General features: G+C 38.3%; 1 protein-coding gene across 1 annotated transcript in view; it reads right to left on the bottom strand.

Moving 5' to 3' along the window:
• The window catches only part of NWD2 (NACHT and WD repeat domain containing 2), a 237329-nt gene that overhangs the window by 141876 nt on the left and 78532 nt on the right, over nt 1–16921 (bottom strand). Inside the window, exon 2 of the mRNA XM_069593826.1 lies at nt 2573–2661. Within this exon, the coding sequence (XP_069449927.1) occupies nt 2573–2661 (89 nt within the window). The remainder of the gene's footprint in view (nt 1–2572; nt 2662–16921) is intronic.

The raw sequence follows: 16921 nt of genomic DNA, 5'->3' as shown, positions 1-16921 counted from the left end.
CAACCCAGGGATCGAACCCTGGTCTCCTTTCTTGCAGCTGGAATCTTTACCAGCTGAGCCACAAGGGAAGTCCAAGAATACTGGAGTGGGTAGCCTATCCCTTCTCCAGGGGATGTTCCTGACCCAGGAACCAAACCGGGATCTCTTGCATTGCAGGTGGATTCTTTACCAACTGAGCTATGAGAGAAGCCTGTGAAGGACAAGGGGGTGGGTTAAATCACTCGCAGTCAAGACCTGAGAGTCAAAAAAAAAAAAAAAAGAGTTGGGAGTCAATTCCATGCCATACTTTACCCAATGCTATTTTCCCTGCTGTGAGCCTCTCATCAATGGATTCAATATACTTGCCTGGAATGATCCTTGTCATTAATTTCTTCTAGGGACCTTGCCTTCTACATTTTCCCCTTGGCTTTATTTGTCTTCTCCTGTTCAGTTCAGTCGCTCAGTCGTGTCCGACTCTTTGCGACCCCATGAATCGCAGCACGCCAGGCCTCCCTGTCCATCACCATCTCCCGGAGTTCACTCAGACTTGTGTCCATCAAGTCAGTGATGCCATCCAGCCATCTCATCCTCTGTCGTCCCCTTCTCCTCCTGCCCCCAATCCCTCCCAGCATCAAAGTCTTTTCCAATCAGTCAACTCTTCACATGAGGTGGCCAAAGTACTGGAGTTTCAGCTTTAGCATCATTCCTTCCAAAGAAATCCCAGGGTTGGTCTTCTCCTGTATCTGCTTATAATTTCAAAAATGTGTATTTTTTCCCCTTCACCTAATCCTAATCAATTTCATGTTTTATGGCAGCTGTTCTACAGCTCAACCTTCTACTAACAAAAGTGATGAAAACCCAAATAAACTCAAAGATGGGATTGATATGTTAGACATATTTCTTTATACTAACTGAATCCCAAAGGAATGTCTTAGTTTTTGGAAACTCTGACATATCATCTTTTTTTTTTTAACAGTCAAGACCCTGTTATCAGTAGAATCCAAGGAATACTTGGGTTATATACTAACTGAGACCCCAAGGAATGTCTTAGTCTTTGGAAACTTCAACATATCTTTTTTTTTTTAACGGTCGAGACCCTGTTATCGGTAGAACCAGAGTCCTTGTATAAAGTAGTGCTGATTTCACAACAAGGAATCTAGGTTCACAGTTTTTCAAGTAAACAGTGACTTATGAGTAACTCTTCAATATTTGTGTTGTATTAGCTTGTTGCTGATGGATACTAAGCATTAAGATTAAAGCCATTCTGAAACTATAATTTTATACATCATATTAGAAGGCATTATGAGGTATACCAAGATGACATATTTACAGTTGACTCTTGAAATAACACAGGTTTTAACTGCATGGGTCCACTTATGTGTGGCTCTTTTTTACTAGTGAGTTCTATAGCATGAAATGACCCATGGTTGACTGAATCTGCAGCTATGGAGAGAAATGGCAGATACAGAGGGACTGTGGATGCAGAGGGCTGACTGTAAAGTTACGCATGGATTTTCAACTGTGCAGAGGGTCAGCACCTCTAACCCCTGCATTGTTCAAGGGTCAACATTATTCAGGAAGAAACAAATGAAGGGTGAAATTTTCTTCCATTAACAATGGCACATTTTGTACTCTTACACTACAAACCTCTAGTCCATACTCCTTACTTAACAATGTAAACATGTAGTTCAGATAGCAGTTAAGATGTTCACTGTGAATGAGGTTAACAAATTCTCACTACAAAATGCTATCTGTTGCAGGAGACATTTCCTTCAAAATATTCTGGATGCCCAGGATATGACCAGTGTCTCCTAGCACTTCTGTATTAGATGGCCAAATTGACGGTTGTCTACAATGCCAGGTTTATGGATTTCAGCAATGATGTGCACAGTTACAGCTTCTTGAAATGCTGATGATATTTTTTCTTGGTAAATGGTAAACTCTGAAATGCTTGGGAAAAAGGACATTTGACAATGTGAATAAAAACTAAAAGGTGAAGTGGAAGGCAAGGACTAGTCAAGATGCTAAAAAGAAGTACTTGTGAGAGGACTGATCCCAATTTGTATTTTTTTTTCTTTTCCTTTTTTTTTGGCTGGGCGGCTGCACAGCTTGTAGGATCTTAGTTCCCTGACTCATTCTCCCTGACTTAGTTCCCATTACTCATCACTACTGGACTGAACCCATACCCTCGGCAGTGGAAGCATGGTGCTCTAACCACTGGACTGCCAGGGAAATCCCAGTTTCAATTTTTAGATGCACAATGTTTCCTGAGATGCCAGTGTGAAGGCAGGTACTCTGCAACCTTCGCCTTTTTATGTTAGTGGAGGTTAGCAACAAAGCAAATAAACATGGTTCAAAGAAAAAGATGAGCCAGTAATGAGTAGGGTCCAAGAAGCAGAGAGCAAAAGTGCAAAACCTCAAAAATGATGAAATATTTTACTTCTATTTTCCAGTGTTTCTTTTCATCCATGCTTAAAGAAATGACATTTTTCAGAGCTTAAAACTTGTGTTTTATAATACCTAAGTTGTGACAAGAAACAAACATTAGTTGTTTAGCTGATAAAGTTAAATGTGAAATTAATATCATAGTTACCTGAAATTCTAATCCATAGTTTTCTCTGCAGAATTCTCTCAATTTAGGATACACATTTTCTTTTAGTGCCTGTCTTTCTGCTCCCGTGTCTGTGGTAGAAAAGCAAACACAGAAAGTGAGTTATGTCCATGTATGTAAAAGAAGCAGAAAAAAAGAAAGCTTACAAATAAACATGACTATAATCAAGCTTGGGTGCCACACTGTGAAATGATGGGATATTTATCTACTGGAGGGGACTTGTTCTTCACAGCCCAGGGAGAGCCGAGATCCCTCTACCAGGCACTACAGGACGGATGGGAGGCCCCTGGTAAGTTCTGTGGGTGCTGGCAGAGCTGAGAATTCACAGCTGATTCTCTAGACCAATGGAGACCCTCACATCGATCTCTTAATAGCCACAACCACACTGACTTTCAAAGAGGGTAAAAGGAAAAATAAGACTACCAGGTGTAACTCCATTGAGTATAAATGTTTCAACACACACACATATAAGTTACTGATTTCCCAAAACATCTAGACTCTATCATTTCCTAAAGCATTTAGAAACAATAGCATCTGTGCAATCAGCACAATAATGAGGAGGGACAAACTGTAGGCATCAACATCTAAAAACTAGCAGATTCCACACAGGGTACTTGAAAACTTGCCAGTGGTTCAATAGTAATATCTCCACTCTGGGCTTAGGGACCTGTTACATCAGAGAGGGGACTGTTTTACCTGTGCCACAGTGTGTAAAAGCTTCAAAATTAAATATTTTAAAATTATCTATGTCATTAAAAGTACAAGAAGAAACAGAGAATCTGAAACCGGAAGAACCACAAAATATGTACGTATTTAAAGTTGAATGTTCTGCACAGAAAGGGATTCTAGATTCCATCTGTGCTGGATGATGCTCTGTATCAGTGATGATGCTATAAGATGCTTACAGCAAAGACAGACTTGCCCTCTCCAAGTAACTTCAGATGGAGATGAGAATCAGAGCTCTTCAAAATTAGGTTAATGTGTTATCTCATGAAAAGTTCCATTTGCTAAATGTACCTCAATCCCAGCCATAACCATGAAACATCTGCATGCCACATTTATAACTGAGGAACCAATTTAAAAGACTGTCCTTGTTATTCTCTAACAACATCTGTGCATACAAACTCAACCATATGCTGCATTGACCTACTCTACTTTCCTACTGTTCTCAAGCCTGTTTGAGAGGCAAACAACCAGTCCTGAGAGTCTGAGATGCAGCAGCAGCTCAACAGAGTGACAGGGACCAGAGTCCACAAGGGAACCAAAGATTCTATACAAGGTCTTTGAGATTACCCTGTGATCCAAACAAGTAGGGTCTTTTCCCACCATGGATCCAACATGGGCCTAAGTCCACAGGACAAGCGAGAGGACCATGCTTGAGGAGGGCACACCTGAACAGTGACCAGGTGCTGTTATGGCCCCAGTGGAGGCAGGGAACTAAGCTTTCACATGATTTATATAATCTTGGCATCACATGTCCATCCTCTTTCACCCTGTTTTAAGGGTTGAAAACACGAACTCTGCAGTAAAACTGATAATATTCAATCTCTCTAAAAGGCAACAGATGTTCAAAACCCAGATAACAAAAAGTCACTTTAAAAATGATTACCTAATGTGAAATCTGGGAGTATATTAAATAAAGATTACTGGTAAGATATTAAAAAAACCCTGTATTTTAATAATACATGAAAAATTATGAAATGAAGAGCAGAAATCTGCTTCTTAAAAATGTTATTACTGTAAATTTTATTCCTGGGTACTAAGACTTGAATGTGTCTTAGTAAGAAGGCTAAGGCAGAAATCCAGTGTCTAATTACTAACATTCATTGAGTTCTTACTGTAGACTAGTAGTGTGCTAAGTAATTCTATGTGCATTTTCTTAGTCACTTCTGTCAACAGCCTATGAAATAGTAAGATTACTGGTCCATTTTTTATATAAGATGAAACAAATATAAAGCGGTTAAGAGACATGCTTGAAGTCATATGACCACTAAGTTGGAGAACTTGGATTTGAATCTAGAGAGCTAAATGTCACACTTTGCTCTAGCCATGGAAAATATGTAACTGTGCAAAGAATATTTGAAAATGCCAAGTGCAATAACTTCCCTGAATGATTAAGGGATGCCAAAGTCCTAATACTTAGGAAACAAAAAATCTGAGTTATCCACTTCTCTTCACCTCTGACGCAAGCCAAGCTCATCTCTCAGTTGAACCTTATCTTGCTGTTTCCATACTTGCCTCCATCCATCTATTCTCCACAGAGCAGCCAGCCCAATCCTGTAAGAACAAGTCTGATCACATCACTCTCTCATTTAAAATCCTCCAGCACCTCTTGATGGAACTTGAGATGAAATCCCCACGCCTTACCTTGACTGTCCTCTCCCTCCCTAAGCTCATTTCTTGCCACTTGTCTGGTTCACATCACTCCAGCAGCACTGGTGTTCATTTGGTTTCTGGATTACATTTTCACTCGTGACCTTTGCTCTAGCCATGACTTCCTCCTGGAATGCTCAATCCCATGATCATCTCATGGCGTCTCCTGTCACTCAAGTGTCAGCTTTAATGCCACCTTCTCAGAGGTCTCCCCGGAGCCCTCCAGCTACAGAAGCCCTCTCTACCACACCACCTTCTTCAAATTCTCTGCACATTACTCATCACTACTGGCGACAGCTGTTTACCATCTGTCTCCACCACCTGCCACATGAGTTCAATGGGACTCAGAGCCTTTTTCTGTCTCTTTCACTGCTGCATCTCCAGTGACTAGAATCATACTCAGTTAAGGAAGGAGTAAATGAAAAAAAAATCCACAAAAGGACGAGTGATAAAACTGAGCTGACAGACAGTGCTTCTCTGAAATTACCTCCAGAAACAGAAAGGCTTCATACATTCCAATGTGTCATTGGTTGGATATAGAATCAACACTGTGAAATTCTGGGAAATAAATGATGGGGTTTAGAAAGTTGGCTTCATGAAGTAAGTGAATGAACTAAAATACTGATGTCTTTCCTGGTTTCTACGTTTCTGGCAAAATACTAATATTTTATCAAATTATGTTGAATGTTTCTAAAAATATGAGGGAAGTGTATGATAGACATTCTGTGTTATTACTTATAGTACAAAAGTGACTCAGATTTTCCTATATTTGTATTAATACAGGATGACTGGTTCTGGAAATGGAAAAGTAACATGTATACTATCATGTGAATTGAATCGCCAGTCTATGTCTGACGCAGGATGCAGCATGCTTGGGGCTGGTGCATGGGGATGACCCAGAAAGATGTTCTGGGGAGGGAGGTGGGAGGGGGGTTCATGCTTGGGAATGCATGTAAGAATTAAAGATTTTAAAATTTAAAAAATAAAAAACTAAAAATTTAAAAAAAAAATAAAAAAATAAAATAGAATGGATTCATTATGTTGGGTGAAAGATAAGCTGGCTTAATTATACAAAAAACCTGATTCATACTGACAGCAAATCCGGATGGTTAGCAATTAAAAAAACAGTAGAATGTCATGGACAGGAAAAATTAAGTCACAGAATGTTGCCCATAAAAAGGGACCTCTTAAAAAAGTGTAGATCAAGACAAAGTATGTAATCATTTATTCTTCACCATCATTGTGTCCATTTGTATCTGCCCACCTTTGAAAAGATGCATAACACTTTAGTAGCACTGTAGAGGTTTATAAAGAGTTGCTTTCTGAATAGTTCCTCTCTGATTTCAGAATTAATGATGGTCTATGTGCAGGATCTGAATTACCTTCAGGAAGAATACTAGTTGAGGGAGAATTATCAGTCAATGTAATTCAATATAATTGGGCTTCCCTGGTGGCTCAGAGGTTAAAGCGTCTGCCTCCAATGCGGGAGACTGGGGTTCGATCCCTGGGTTGGGAAGATCCCCTGGAGAAGGAAATGGTAACCCACTCCAGTATTCTTGCCTGGAGAATCCTATGGACGGAGAAGCCTGGTAGGCTACAGTCCGTGGGGTTGCAAAGAGTTGGACACAACAGAGCAACTTCACTTTCACTTTATCAGTCAACATCATTATCCTATTTCAAGTATGGTTTAGATTAATTACAAGTTTTTATTAAAAATAAGAGTGCTAAAACGGCCACACTGGATTGGAACTTCTTACTGCCTCCACTACCCACACTTAAGGGGATGGACCTTAGGTGAAGTCACTTCCCTCCTGGCAGCCCAGAAAACTTATTTGGGATCTACCTGCAGCTGTTATTCCAGCTGGGTTTCCCAAGTTTCCCTACATCTCTTCTTGCCTGGATCCTCCCCCCTTTTCCTGGCCCCTTAGCCAGTAAACACTGCACATCTATCTGACTTCTGTCATCTGCGATGATTTTCTGTTTGGTGGCTTCCTAGAGGCTGCCTCATCCCCATGCCCTCCAAGTTTTCTGTGCCCGACCAGTCACCCTTACTGTTCCTCATTTCAATGTCACTAAATCCTGTCAATTTCATCATAATCATCTCTGAATCTGGCTATGCTTTTTTTTTCTAATCTCTATTTTTGTACTCATCATCTCAATTCTAAGAGTTCAAAAGTCTCCAATCTCATTGATCTGTTACTTGTCTCTCCTCATTCCAGCCTTATGCTCCACAGAACTGCTGGAGATAAATGCTAAGATAAAACAAAAGTGAAAACTAATTTGATCACTAAAAGCCTTGATTGGCATCTGTTGGCCTACAGGATGAAGGCCAGAATGGTCAGCAGATGTAAATGTATCTCTGACCTAAGTTTCATCTTCTACCACTGTTTACCATGTACCCTCCAGAATATTTTTCAGATATTACTTGAACCTTGTCTTTACATGTACTGCTTTCCATGCTCAGAATTCCCTATTTACTGCATCCCATTGTTTGGCACATTCAGACCCTCCTGAGTCCCAATCAAAAGCACTACAATTTGTGAACTCTTACTGGTTAGAGACAAGGATATCCTGGTCACCTCACAGCACTTTGCTCACCCCTATATAACACCATGCATTATGCTTTATTATAATATTTGTAACTTATTTTTAGTCTTTCTCCCCCATTAAACTTGTGAATTCATGAAAGGCAAAGACATCCTCATACATCTTCATATCACAGAAAATAGAGCAGACCCCAGCACACAGCTAGGACTCAATAAATGAAAAAGAAAATAAATGCTACTATAATTAAAACATTAATTAAACTCAAAGAATTATTTTATCTCCATAAAGTTAACATAAATGAATATTCAACTTTATCTTAAAGTAATAGTTGACTGTGTTAATAGGATTAATAGCAATGTGTGAATCTGGGGTGATATCAGAAAATAATGACAAAGTATGGCATAATAAGGAGTTTACTTGGCAAATACTCTTCCTAATTAGCAATAATAAAACTAGACAAAATTATCAAAGAGCATTTTAATGTCAATTAACCAAAGACCATGGGCATAAAACAAATTGGGGCGTCATTATTAGTCAAAAGCAGCTGAACTTTGGATAAGAACAGTGGGAGTCTATGAGAGTCTTGCCTGGGGTTTCTCCCATCCCTCCTTAACCATTCCCTCTTTTAGACTCCATGTCAGAGAGGGTCAAGCTGTGAACACCAGCATCTTCACTGTCATAGAAAGCTCACCTGATTTGCAGCTGAGCATGGGGAAACTCCATGTCCATGACAGCTGTTAGTAGTAGTCTCAGAAGCAGACAAACGGGGAAGCCCAGTGGCTCAGCTAGCCTGTGGCTTCACTCAAAGTTTACAAGGGAATCAGTGAAATAAACAGCCATAAGACAGTCTTGATAAGCTCTCTGAAAATTCCTGGCTGAAGAAGGCTACCCACAGACATAAAAGATCAAAAGCTATCGACATGCTTCAGGCTGACTTTGAGCCTCATACATGGAGCATGGAAACATGAGAAGGCCTGGTGGAAAAGTAAAAGCTGGGACAGATTAAGACACTCTGCACTAAACTTGGCATGTTTTGCCCTTAATGAAATCAAAATCCATGTCAAAAGTTAAGAAATGCAACTAAAGCAATGGCTAGAGAGAAATCTATACCTTTGAATACCTACAGCAGAAATGAAAGGTCTCAAACTGGTAACTTAGGATTCTACCTTAAGAAACCAGAAAAAGATGAAAGAAAGAAGACATACATATGGCCAATAGGCATAGAAAAAGATGCTCAACATCACTGATTATTAAGGAAATGCAAATCAGAACCACAATGAAATATTACCTCACACCTATCAGAATGGCTATTACCAAAAAGGCAACAAAGTAACTGCTGGAAAGGATGTAAAGAAAGGGGAACCCTCATGCACTGTTGGGGTGAATGTAAATTGGTGCAGCCACTATGGAAAACCCTATGGAGATTCCTCAGAGAATTAAATAGAACCACTATGTGATCCAGCAATTCCACTACTGGATATTTATCAAAAAACTCAAACACTATTTAGAAAAGATATACACACCCCTATGTTCACTGACACATTATTTATAATGTCTAAGATATGAGTGTGACCTAATGTCCATTCGTAGATGAATGGATAAAGAAGATGTGGTATACATATATATATAATGGAATATTACTCAGCCATAAATAAGAATGAAATCTTGTCATTTGCAACAATATGGATGGATCTACAGGGTATTGCACTAAGTGAAATAAGTCAGATAAAGACAAATACTATGTGATTTCACTTATATATAGAATCTAAAAGACAAAACAAATGAACAAACACAACAAATCAGAAACAGTTAAAGATACCAGGAACAAACAGGTGATTGCTAGAGGAGATGGGATGGCGGGGCGGGGGCCAGAAATAGGTGAGCGAGATTAAAGAGGTACAAACTCCCAGCTACAAAATACATGAGTGATGAGTATGAAGTATACAGTGTAAGGAATATAGTTAACAACTAAAGAACGCCTTTGTGGTGACATACCACAACTAGACATTGTGGTGATCATTCTCAGATGTACAGAAAACAATCACGATGGTGTAATAAGAGCTGACAGTGTCGCAGGTCAATTATATTTCAAAAACAAACATACAAACAAATTCACAGAAAAAGAGATCAGATTTGTGGTTACCAGAGATGGGGGTAGACAGAGGTGGTAGGTGAAGGTAGTCCAAAGTGCTACAGACTCCAAGACAGAGAAGTACTAGAGATGTAATGTACAACATAATAAAGATATTCAACACTCCTGTATGTTATACATAAAAGTTAAGAGAGTAAATCCTAGGAGTTCTCATCACATGCACAAAAAGTAGTTTTCGATCTTTAACTCTGTATCTATATGAGATGATGGATATTCACTAAACTTACTGTAGTAATTACTTCATGATATAAATAAAATAATTATGCTATATGCCTTAAACTTATACTGTGCTGTATTGTCAATTTTATGTCAATAAAACTAGAAGAAACAAACAAACAAACTTGAAAGAGAACAAATGTAATCCAAAACTGAAGGAGGAAAATACAGAGTCAAAATCAATGAAACAGAAAATAAGGAAAAAAAAATTGCATATAATCAATGAAGCCAAAAGTTAGCTCTCTGAATGAGTAGTACAATTTTATAAACTTCTAGCTAGGTTGATTAAGAAAAAAGAAGATGACAAACTATCATAATTCAGAATGAAATATAGCATAAAGATGCTACAGAAATTTAAAAAGTTATAAGGGCATAAAATTATGAACAATAACTTTATTTCTAATAAATCAGAAAACCTGGTTGAAATGACCAAATTCTACAAGCAGAAATTCTTGAAACTGACTCAAGGAAAAGAAAATATGAAGAAATCTAAAACAAATTAAAAAATCTGAATTAGTTATTAAAAATCTTCCCAAAGAAAATCACCAGCCCAGAGAACTTAACTGATAAATTATAACAATATGTAAAGAAATACTCCCTTACACTTTCAGAAAATAGAGTAGAAGGAACACTTCAACTTATTCTTTAAGTCTATATCATCCTAAACCCAAACCAGACATTTGCCAAAATCTAATACCCATTCAGGATAAAAACTCAGCCACGGAGAACAGAAAGGCATTTCTTGATCCTGATAAAGGCTACCTACACAGAACCTTACAATTAGTACTATGCTTCACAGCTTAAGACTGAATATTTTCCAGTTATGATCAGGAACACATTATCACTTCTATTCAACATTTTACTGGAGGTTATAAACAGTGTAGGGAAGAACAAATGAAAAATAAAGGCACCTAGCATGAGGCAGTCCGTGGGGTCACAAAAAGTCGGACACGACTGAGCAACTGAACCAAACTGAGATTGAAAAGGAAAGAAAATTTATTTTCAGACAACATGGTCTTATATGTAGAAAATCCTGAGAAATCCAGAAAAAATTATAATAACTAATAAATAATTTCAACAAGGTCACTGGATAGACTACAACAATATTTCTTTATATTCACAACAAACAATTCAGAAATGAAACAGAAAAACTGCATTTACAATGGCATTAAAATAATAAAACACTGAAAAAATTTAACAAAAACAATGCAAGACATACATTGCAAAGTGTAAGACCTTGCTGAGAGAAAGGTCTAAAAGGAGAGAGAGACATTTGATGTTTATGGGATGTGGATGGGAAGGCTCAATATTACTAGAATGGCAACCTTCACCAAATACAGGCTTGAGATTCTCCAAGGTGATCTGCAGACCCAACACAGTCGCTATCAAAATTGCAGCATATTTTGTAATTATGTTGTCATTGCCATTATTTAAATGAAGTTTTAAAGCACACCCTAGTCAATCTTGCTCATTATTCAATCTAAGTATACCAATGCCAAAGAATGCTCAAACTACCGCACAATTGCACTCATCTCACATGCTAGTAAAGTAATGCTCAAAATTCTCCAAGCCAGGCTTCAGCAATATGTGAACCGTGAACTTCCTGATGTTCAAGCTGGTTGTAGAAAAGGCAGAGGAACCAGAGATCAAATTGCCAACATCTGCTGGATCATGGAAAAAGCAGGAGAGTTCCAGAAAAAACATCTATTTCTGCTTTATTGATTATGCCAAAGCCTATGACTGTGTGGATCACAACAAACTGGAAAATTCTGAGAGAAATGGGAATACCAGACCACCTGACCTGCCTCCTGAGAAGTCTGTATGCAGGTCAGGAAGCAACAGTTAGAACTGGACATGGAACAACAGACTGGTTCCAAATAGGAAAAGGAGGACGTCAAGGCTGTATATTGTCACCCTGCTTATTTAACTTCTATGCAGAGTACATCATGAGAAACCCTGGGCTGGAAGAAGCATAAGCTGGAGTCAAGATTACTGGGAGAAATATCAATAACCTCAGATATGCAGATGACACCACCCTTATGGCAGAAAATGAAGAGGAACTAAAAAGCCTCTTGATGAAAGTGAAAAAGGAGAGTGAAAAAGTTGGCTTAAAGCTCAACATTCAGAAAAAGAAGATCATGGCATCCGGCCCCATCACTTCATGGGAAATAGATGGGGAAAGAGTGGAAACAGTGTCAGACTTTATTTTTTTGGGCTCCAAAATCACTGCAGATGGTGACTGCAGCCATGAAATTAAAAGACGCTTACTCCTTGGAAGAAAAGTTATGACCAACCTAGATAGCATATTGAAAAGCAGAGAATTACTTTGCCGACTAAGGTCTGGCTAGTCAAGGCTACGGTTTTTCCAGTAGTCATGTATGGATGTGAGAGTTGGACTGTGAAGAAGGCTGAGTGCTGAAGAATTGATGCTTTTGAACTGTGGTGTTGGAGAAGACTCTTGAGAGTCCCTTGGACTGCGAGGAGATCCAACCAGTCCATTCTGAAGGAGATCAACCCTGGGATTTCTTTGGAAGGAATGATGCTAAAGCTGAAACTCCAGTACTTTGGCCACCTCATGCGAAGAGTTGACTTATTGGAGAAGACTCTGATGCTGGGAGGGATTGGGGGCAGGAGGAGAAGGGGACGACTGAGGATGAGATGGCTGGATGGCATCACGGACTCAATGGACGTGAGTCTCAGTGAACTCCAGGAGTTGGTGATAGACAGGGAGGCCTGGCGTGCTGCGATTCATGGGGTTGCAGAGAGTTGGACACGACTGAGTGACTGAACTGAATTGATACCAACTGGTATCAAACAGGGTAGACAGAGCGACTGAGCATGGTTCTAGAACCAAACTCCCCATGTCTGAATCCCAGCTCCTTCACCTGCTAGCTATGTGATCTCAGGCAAATTGTTAAGTCTCATTTTTTTAATTTGTCATATGGAATGAAAATTACTAGCATCAAGCTTATGAGGTTGTTGTCAAGATTAGGATGGAATCTTTCAACAACACCTGGCATGTGGTAAATGCTCAATAAGCACTGCAATTATTCTAGCAAATAATTTGGGGAATCAAAGATTAATCTTTTATTACTTATGAGAATTTTCAGCACTAAAAGATTAATAGTAAAGTAGCTACAACGATCACGATCTTGTCCCACGTTGTATTTCTTAAAAAATGATTAAATTTTCAAGATATTTTTCAAAGCTTTAGGGAAAGCCATAGTTAAAATGTAATTTAAAAAATACCACCAGTTTATCCAAATACTCTTAAAAGTTCCCAGTAGGACTTCAATAGCTGTATTATTGCTACACTTCAATACATTTTAGGAAAAAAGGGTAAACTATAAAAGATAACAATGCTGGGCTTGCTTCTGGTAATATTGAGGAAAAGAAACCTGCACAAATATGACACTAAGACATCCCAAATATGGCATACAAATATTTTAAAATGTATCTTTTAAAACATGTCACATACTTTGAATAAAACCAAGCAATGCCCAAGACACAGTGAAAGCAGTAATCTCAGAAAATAAGGATTCTTCAAGGCCAGCTTTTGCCTCTATTCCACAAAATCCTGGTGATCTCTAGTGCTGATTTTTGTCTTCTGTGGGTCAGGGTACACTGGACACAAAACATAGAGCCCCAAAGTGATGAGTCTATCAGGAAATCCTTGTAAAAGGCCATGACCTCAAAGAGTCAAGATCTTCAGTGTGAGAGTCAATCAGAAATAAATCTTCATCACCAGGAAAATGTGCTGCCATATCATTTGCACTTGGCAGAAAAAACAGTCTCCTTGATATTTGTAATCACGAGCTTGGCCTCTTGTAGATCAGCAGTATAAATTAATCTTATTTAAAGTCTGGGACTTTTGGACTCAGAGGGAGAGGGAGAGGGTGGGATGATTTGGGAGAATGACATTCTAACATGTATACTATCATGTGAATTGAATCGCCAGTCTATGTCTGACGCAGGATGCAGCATGCTTGGGGCTGGTGCATGGGGATGACCCAGAAAGATGTTATGGGGAGGGAGGTGGGAGGGGGGTTCATGTTTGGGAATGCATGTAAGAATTAAAGATTTTAAAATTTAAAAAATAAAAAACTAAAAAAAAAAAAAGTCTGGGAAATATCAAGCCTATAATTTATTTTAAAATGTTTTTACATTTTATTAAAAATATATATGATGCTGAAACTTTGCATTTTATAAACTAGTATCTGGCTATTAGTATTCTACAGGAGCCAGAGTTCTTGGTGACTATATATACACACACACACACACACACACATATATATACACACACACACATATATATATATGTGTGTGTGTGTGTGTGTGACTTTTTTGTATACTAAGGGCCATTTCAATCTTGCAATCATTTTTAGAGTTGTTGTAACTGATGTGAATGTCATGTTTTTTTCAGATCTGTTCTGAGCCTATAGTGTTTGCTTTGTGAATATATATGTGCATTGTATATATTCTGTATAGTTACATTGTACCGAAATATTAGCTCAATTGATATAAGTAAAGTATGTATTGAGTACTTTTCCCCTTAGCCTGGCTGTTTAATATTTTTAAAAAAGGTTTAAACTTTTCAAAAAATAAAGATTTTTAAACATGGTCACAAATAAAGCTGCAGTTAGAAAGGATGGGGAGGGAAAAAATAGTTTTGAGTGTCTTTGAATAGAAGCGTAAGACTAAGGTTTGTTTGGTTCCCTTACCCACTTCATTAAAATATCTTATTAATGCTAAAAAAACAACAACAGAAAAAAACTGTTCTGCTTTGGTAGTGACCCCTGGTGCTCCAGAAGCATAATCTCTAATTAGGCCTTAATGAATTTCAGCAAATTAAAAGTTTCAAAGAATATTAAGCTACATGTGCACACGTACACACACACACACAAATCAATAAACACACAAGAAAACAAGGCGCCATGAGTTAGAGCCAGATGAAACAAACAAAAAAATAGCTAAAACACATCCACACAGAAGAATTACTGAATTATCTGGAATATAGGTGCTTAAAGAAATGAAAGTTGGAATTGAATAAAACAATAGGAACAAGAAGCACACACAAAAATCAATAAAGCAGTCTTTTAGAATAATACAGCAGTACCTCTAGAAATAAAAAAAAAATTAATTTAAATTAAAACTCAGTGGAATTGTTAAATAGCTGAAAAAGACTAAGTGAACAGAAAGATAGATGGGAACAAATTATCCAGAATATAGTAGAAAGAAATGAAAAAAATCTGGAAAGTTGGCAGATTCAGATAACACAGTAAAATGTAAGATTCATCTTTCAAGCTCCAGAAGGATGGAGAAGAGAGCTTAGAAAGAGGCAGTACTCGAATAAATAATGGCTAAATATTTCCCCAAATTCGCTGAAAGATTCCAGTCCTCATCTTTAGCAAGACCAACAAATTCCAGACATAATAAAGAATTATACACAAATACAGAAGTTATATTTTATGGTGAAAATGAAAAACACCAAAAGAGAGGATCTTAAAAAAAAAGCTAGAGAAAAAAAAAGGGTAGATAACCTACAACATAATACAATTATACTTTCAACTGACATGGCACCACCAAGAGAAGCCAAAGATTGGAACATTATCTTTACTAGGCTGAAATAAACAGCAACGGTCAGCCTAGAATTAAATAGGCAGCAAAGTAAAAGGGCAAAAGAAAATATTTTTAGAAAAGCAAAAAGTGAGTTTCCTGCCTTCTTTTTCTCCCTATCAATTATTTTTTTCCCCAGTTTTATTGTGATATAATTGACATAGCCCAAATGACAGTTATGTATCGGTTTGGGCTTCCCAGGTGGCTCAGCCATAAAGAATCCACCTGTCAATGCAGGAGATAGAAGAGATGTGGGTTTGATCCCTGGGTTGGGAAGATCCCCTGGAGGAGGAAATGGCAACCCACTGCAGTATTCTTGCCTGGATAGTCAGTCCCATGGACAGAGGAGACGGGTGGGCTACAATCCATGGGTTGCAAAGAGCCAGACATGACTGAGCACACACACAATGTACAGGCTTAAGGTGTACAGAATAAGGACTTGACTTTTCACAGTAAGTTTAATGAATACCCATCATCTCATATAGATACAAAAATAAATAGAAAAAATTTCTGTGTGATGACAACTTTCAATTTACCCCAACTTTCATATATAAAGTGCTAATTATATTTATCATGTTGTATATAACATCCCTAGTACTTATTTATCTTAGAAATTTGTACATATTGATCATCTTTGTCTATTGCCCACCCACCCCTGCCTCTGATAACCACAAATTTGGTCTCTTTTTCTATGAGTTTGTATGCTTGTTTTTGACATATAATGGACATACAACACCATGTTAGTTTCGGATACACAAAATCGTGATTTTTTTTTTCTATATCATTTCAAAATGATCACTCAGCTCAGTTCAGTTGCTCAGTTGTGTCTGACTCTTTGCGACCCCATGGACTTCAGTACACCAGGCTTCCCTGTCCATCACCAACTCCCAGAGCCTACTCAAACTCATGTCCATTGCCTCAGTGAAGCCATCCAACCATCTCATCCTCTGTCGTCCCCTTCTCCTCCCACCTTCAATCTTCCCCAGCATCAGGGTCTTTCCCAGTGAGTTGGTTCTTCACATCAGGTGGCCAAAGTACTGGAGTTTCAGCTTCAGCATCAGTCCTTCCAATGAATATTCAGGACTGATTTCCTTTAGGATGGATGGACTGGTTGGATCTCCTTGCAGTCCAAGGGACTCTCAAGAGTCTTCTCCAGCACCACAGTTCAAAAGCATCAGTTCTTCAGCGCTCAGCCTTCTTTACAGTCCAACTCATATCCATATATGACTACTGGAAAAACCATAGCCTTGACTAGATGGACCTTTGTTGGTAAAGTATTGTCTCTGCCTTTTAATATGCTGTCTAGGTTGGTCAGAACTTCCAAGGAGCATGTGTCTTTTAATTTCATGGCTGCAGTCATTATCTGCAGTGATTTTGGAGCCCCAAAACATAAAGTCTCTCAAGTGTTTCCACTGTTTCCCCATCTA

Source organism: Ovis canadensis, chromosome 6 (genome assembly GCF_042477335.2).
Source record: "Ovis canadensis isolate MfBH-ARS-UI-01 breed Bighorn chromosome 6, ARS-UI_OviCan_v2, whole genome shotgun sequence".
Taxonomy (NCBI): domain Eukaryota; kingdom Metazoa; phylum Chordata; class Mammalia; order Artiodactyla; family Bovidae; genus Ovis; species Ovis canadensis.
Note: the sequence above shows the minus strand (reverse complement) of the source record. Positions and strands in the feature narration are given on the sequence as shown.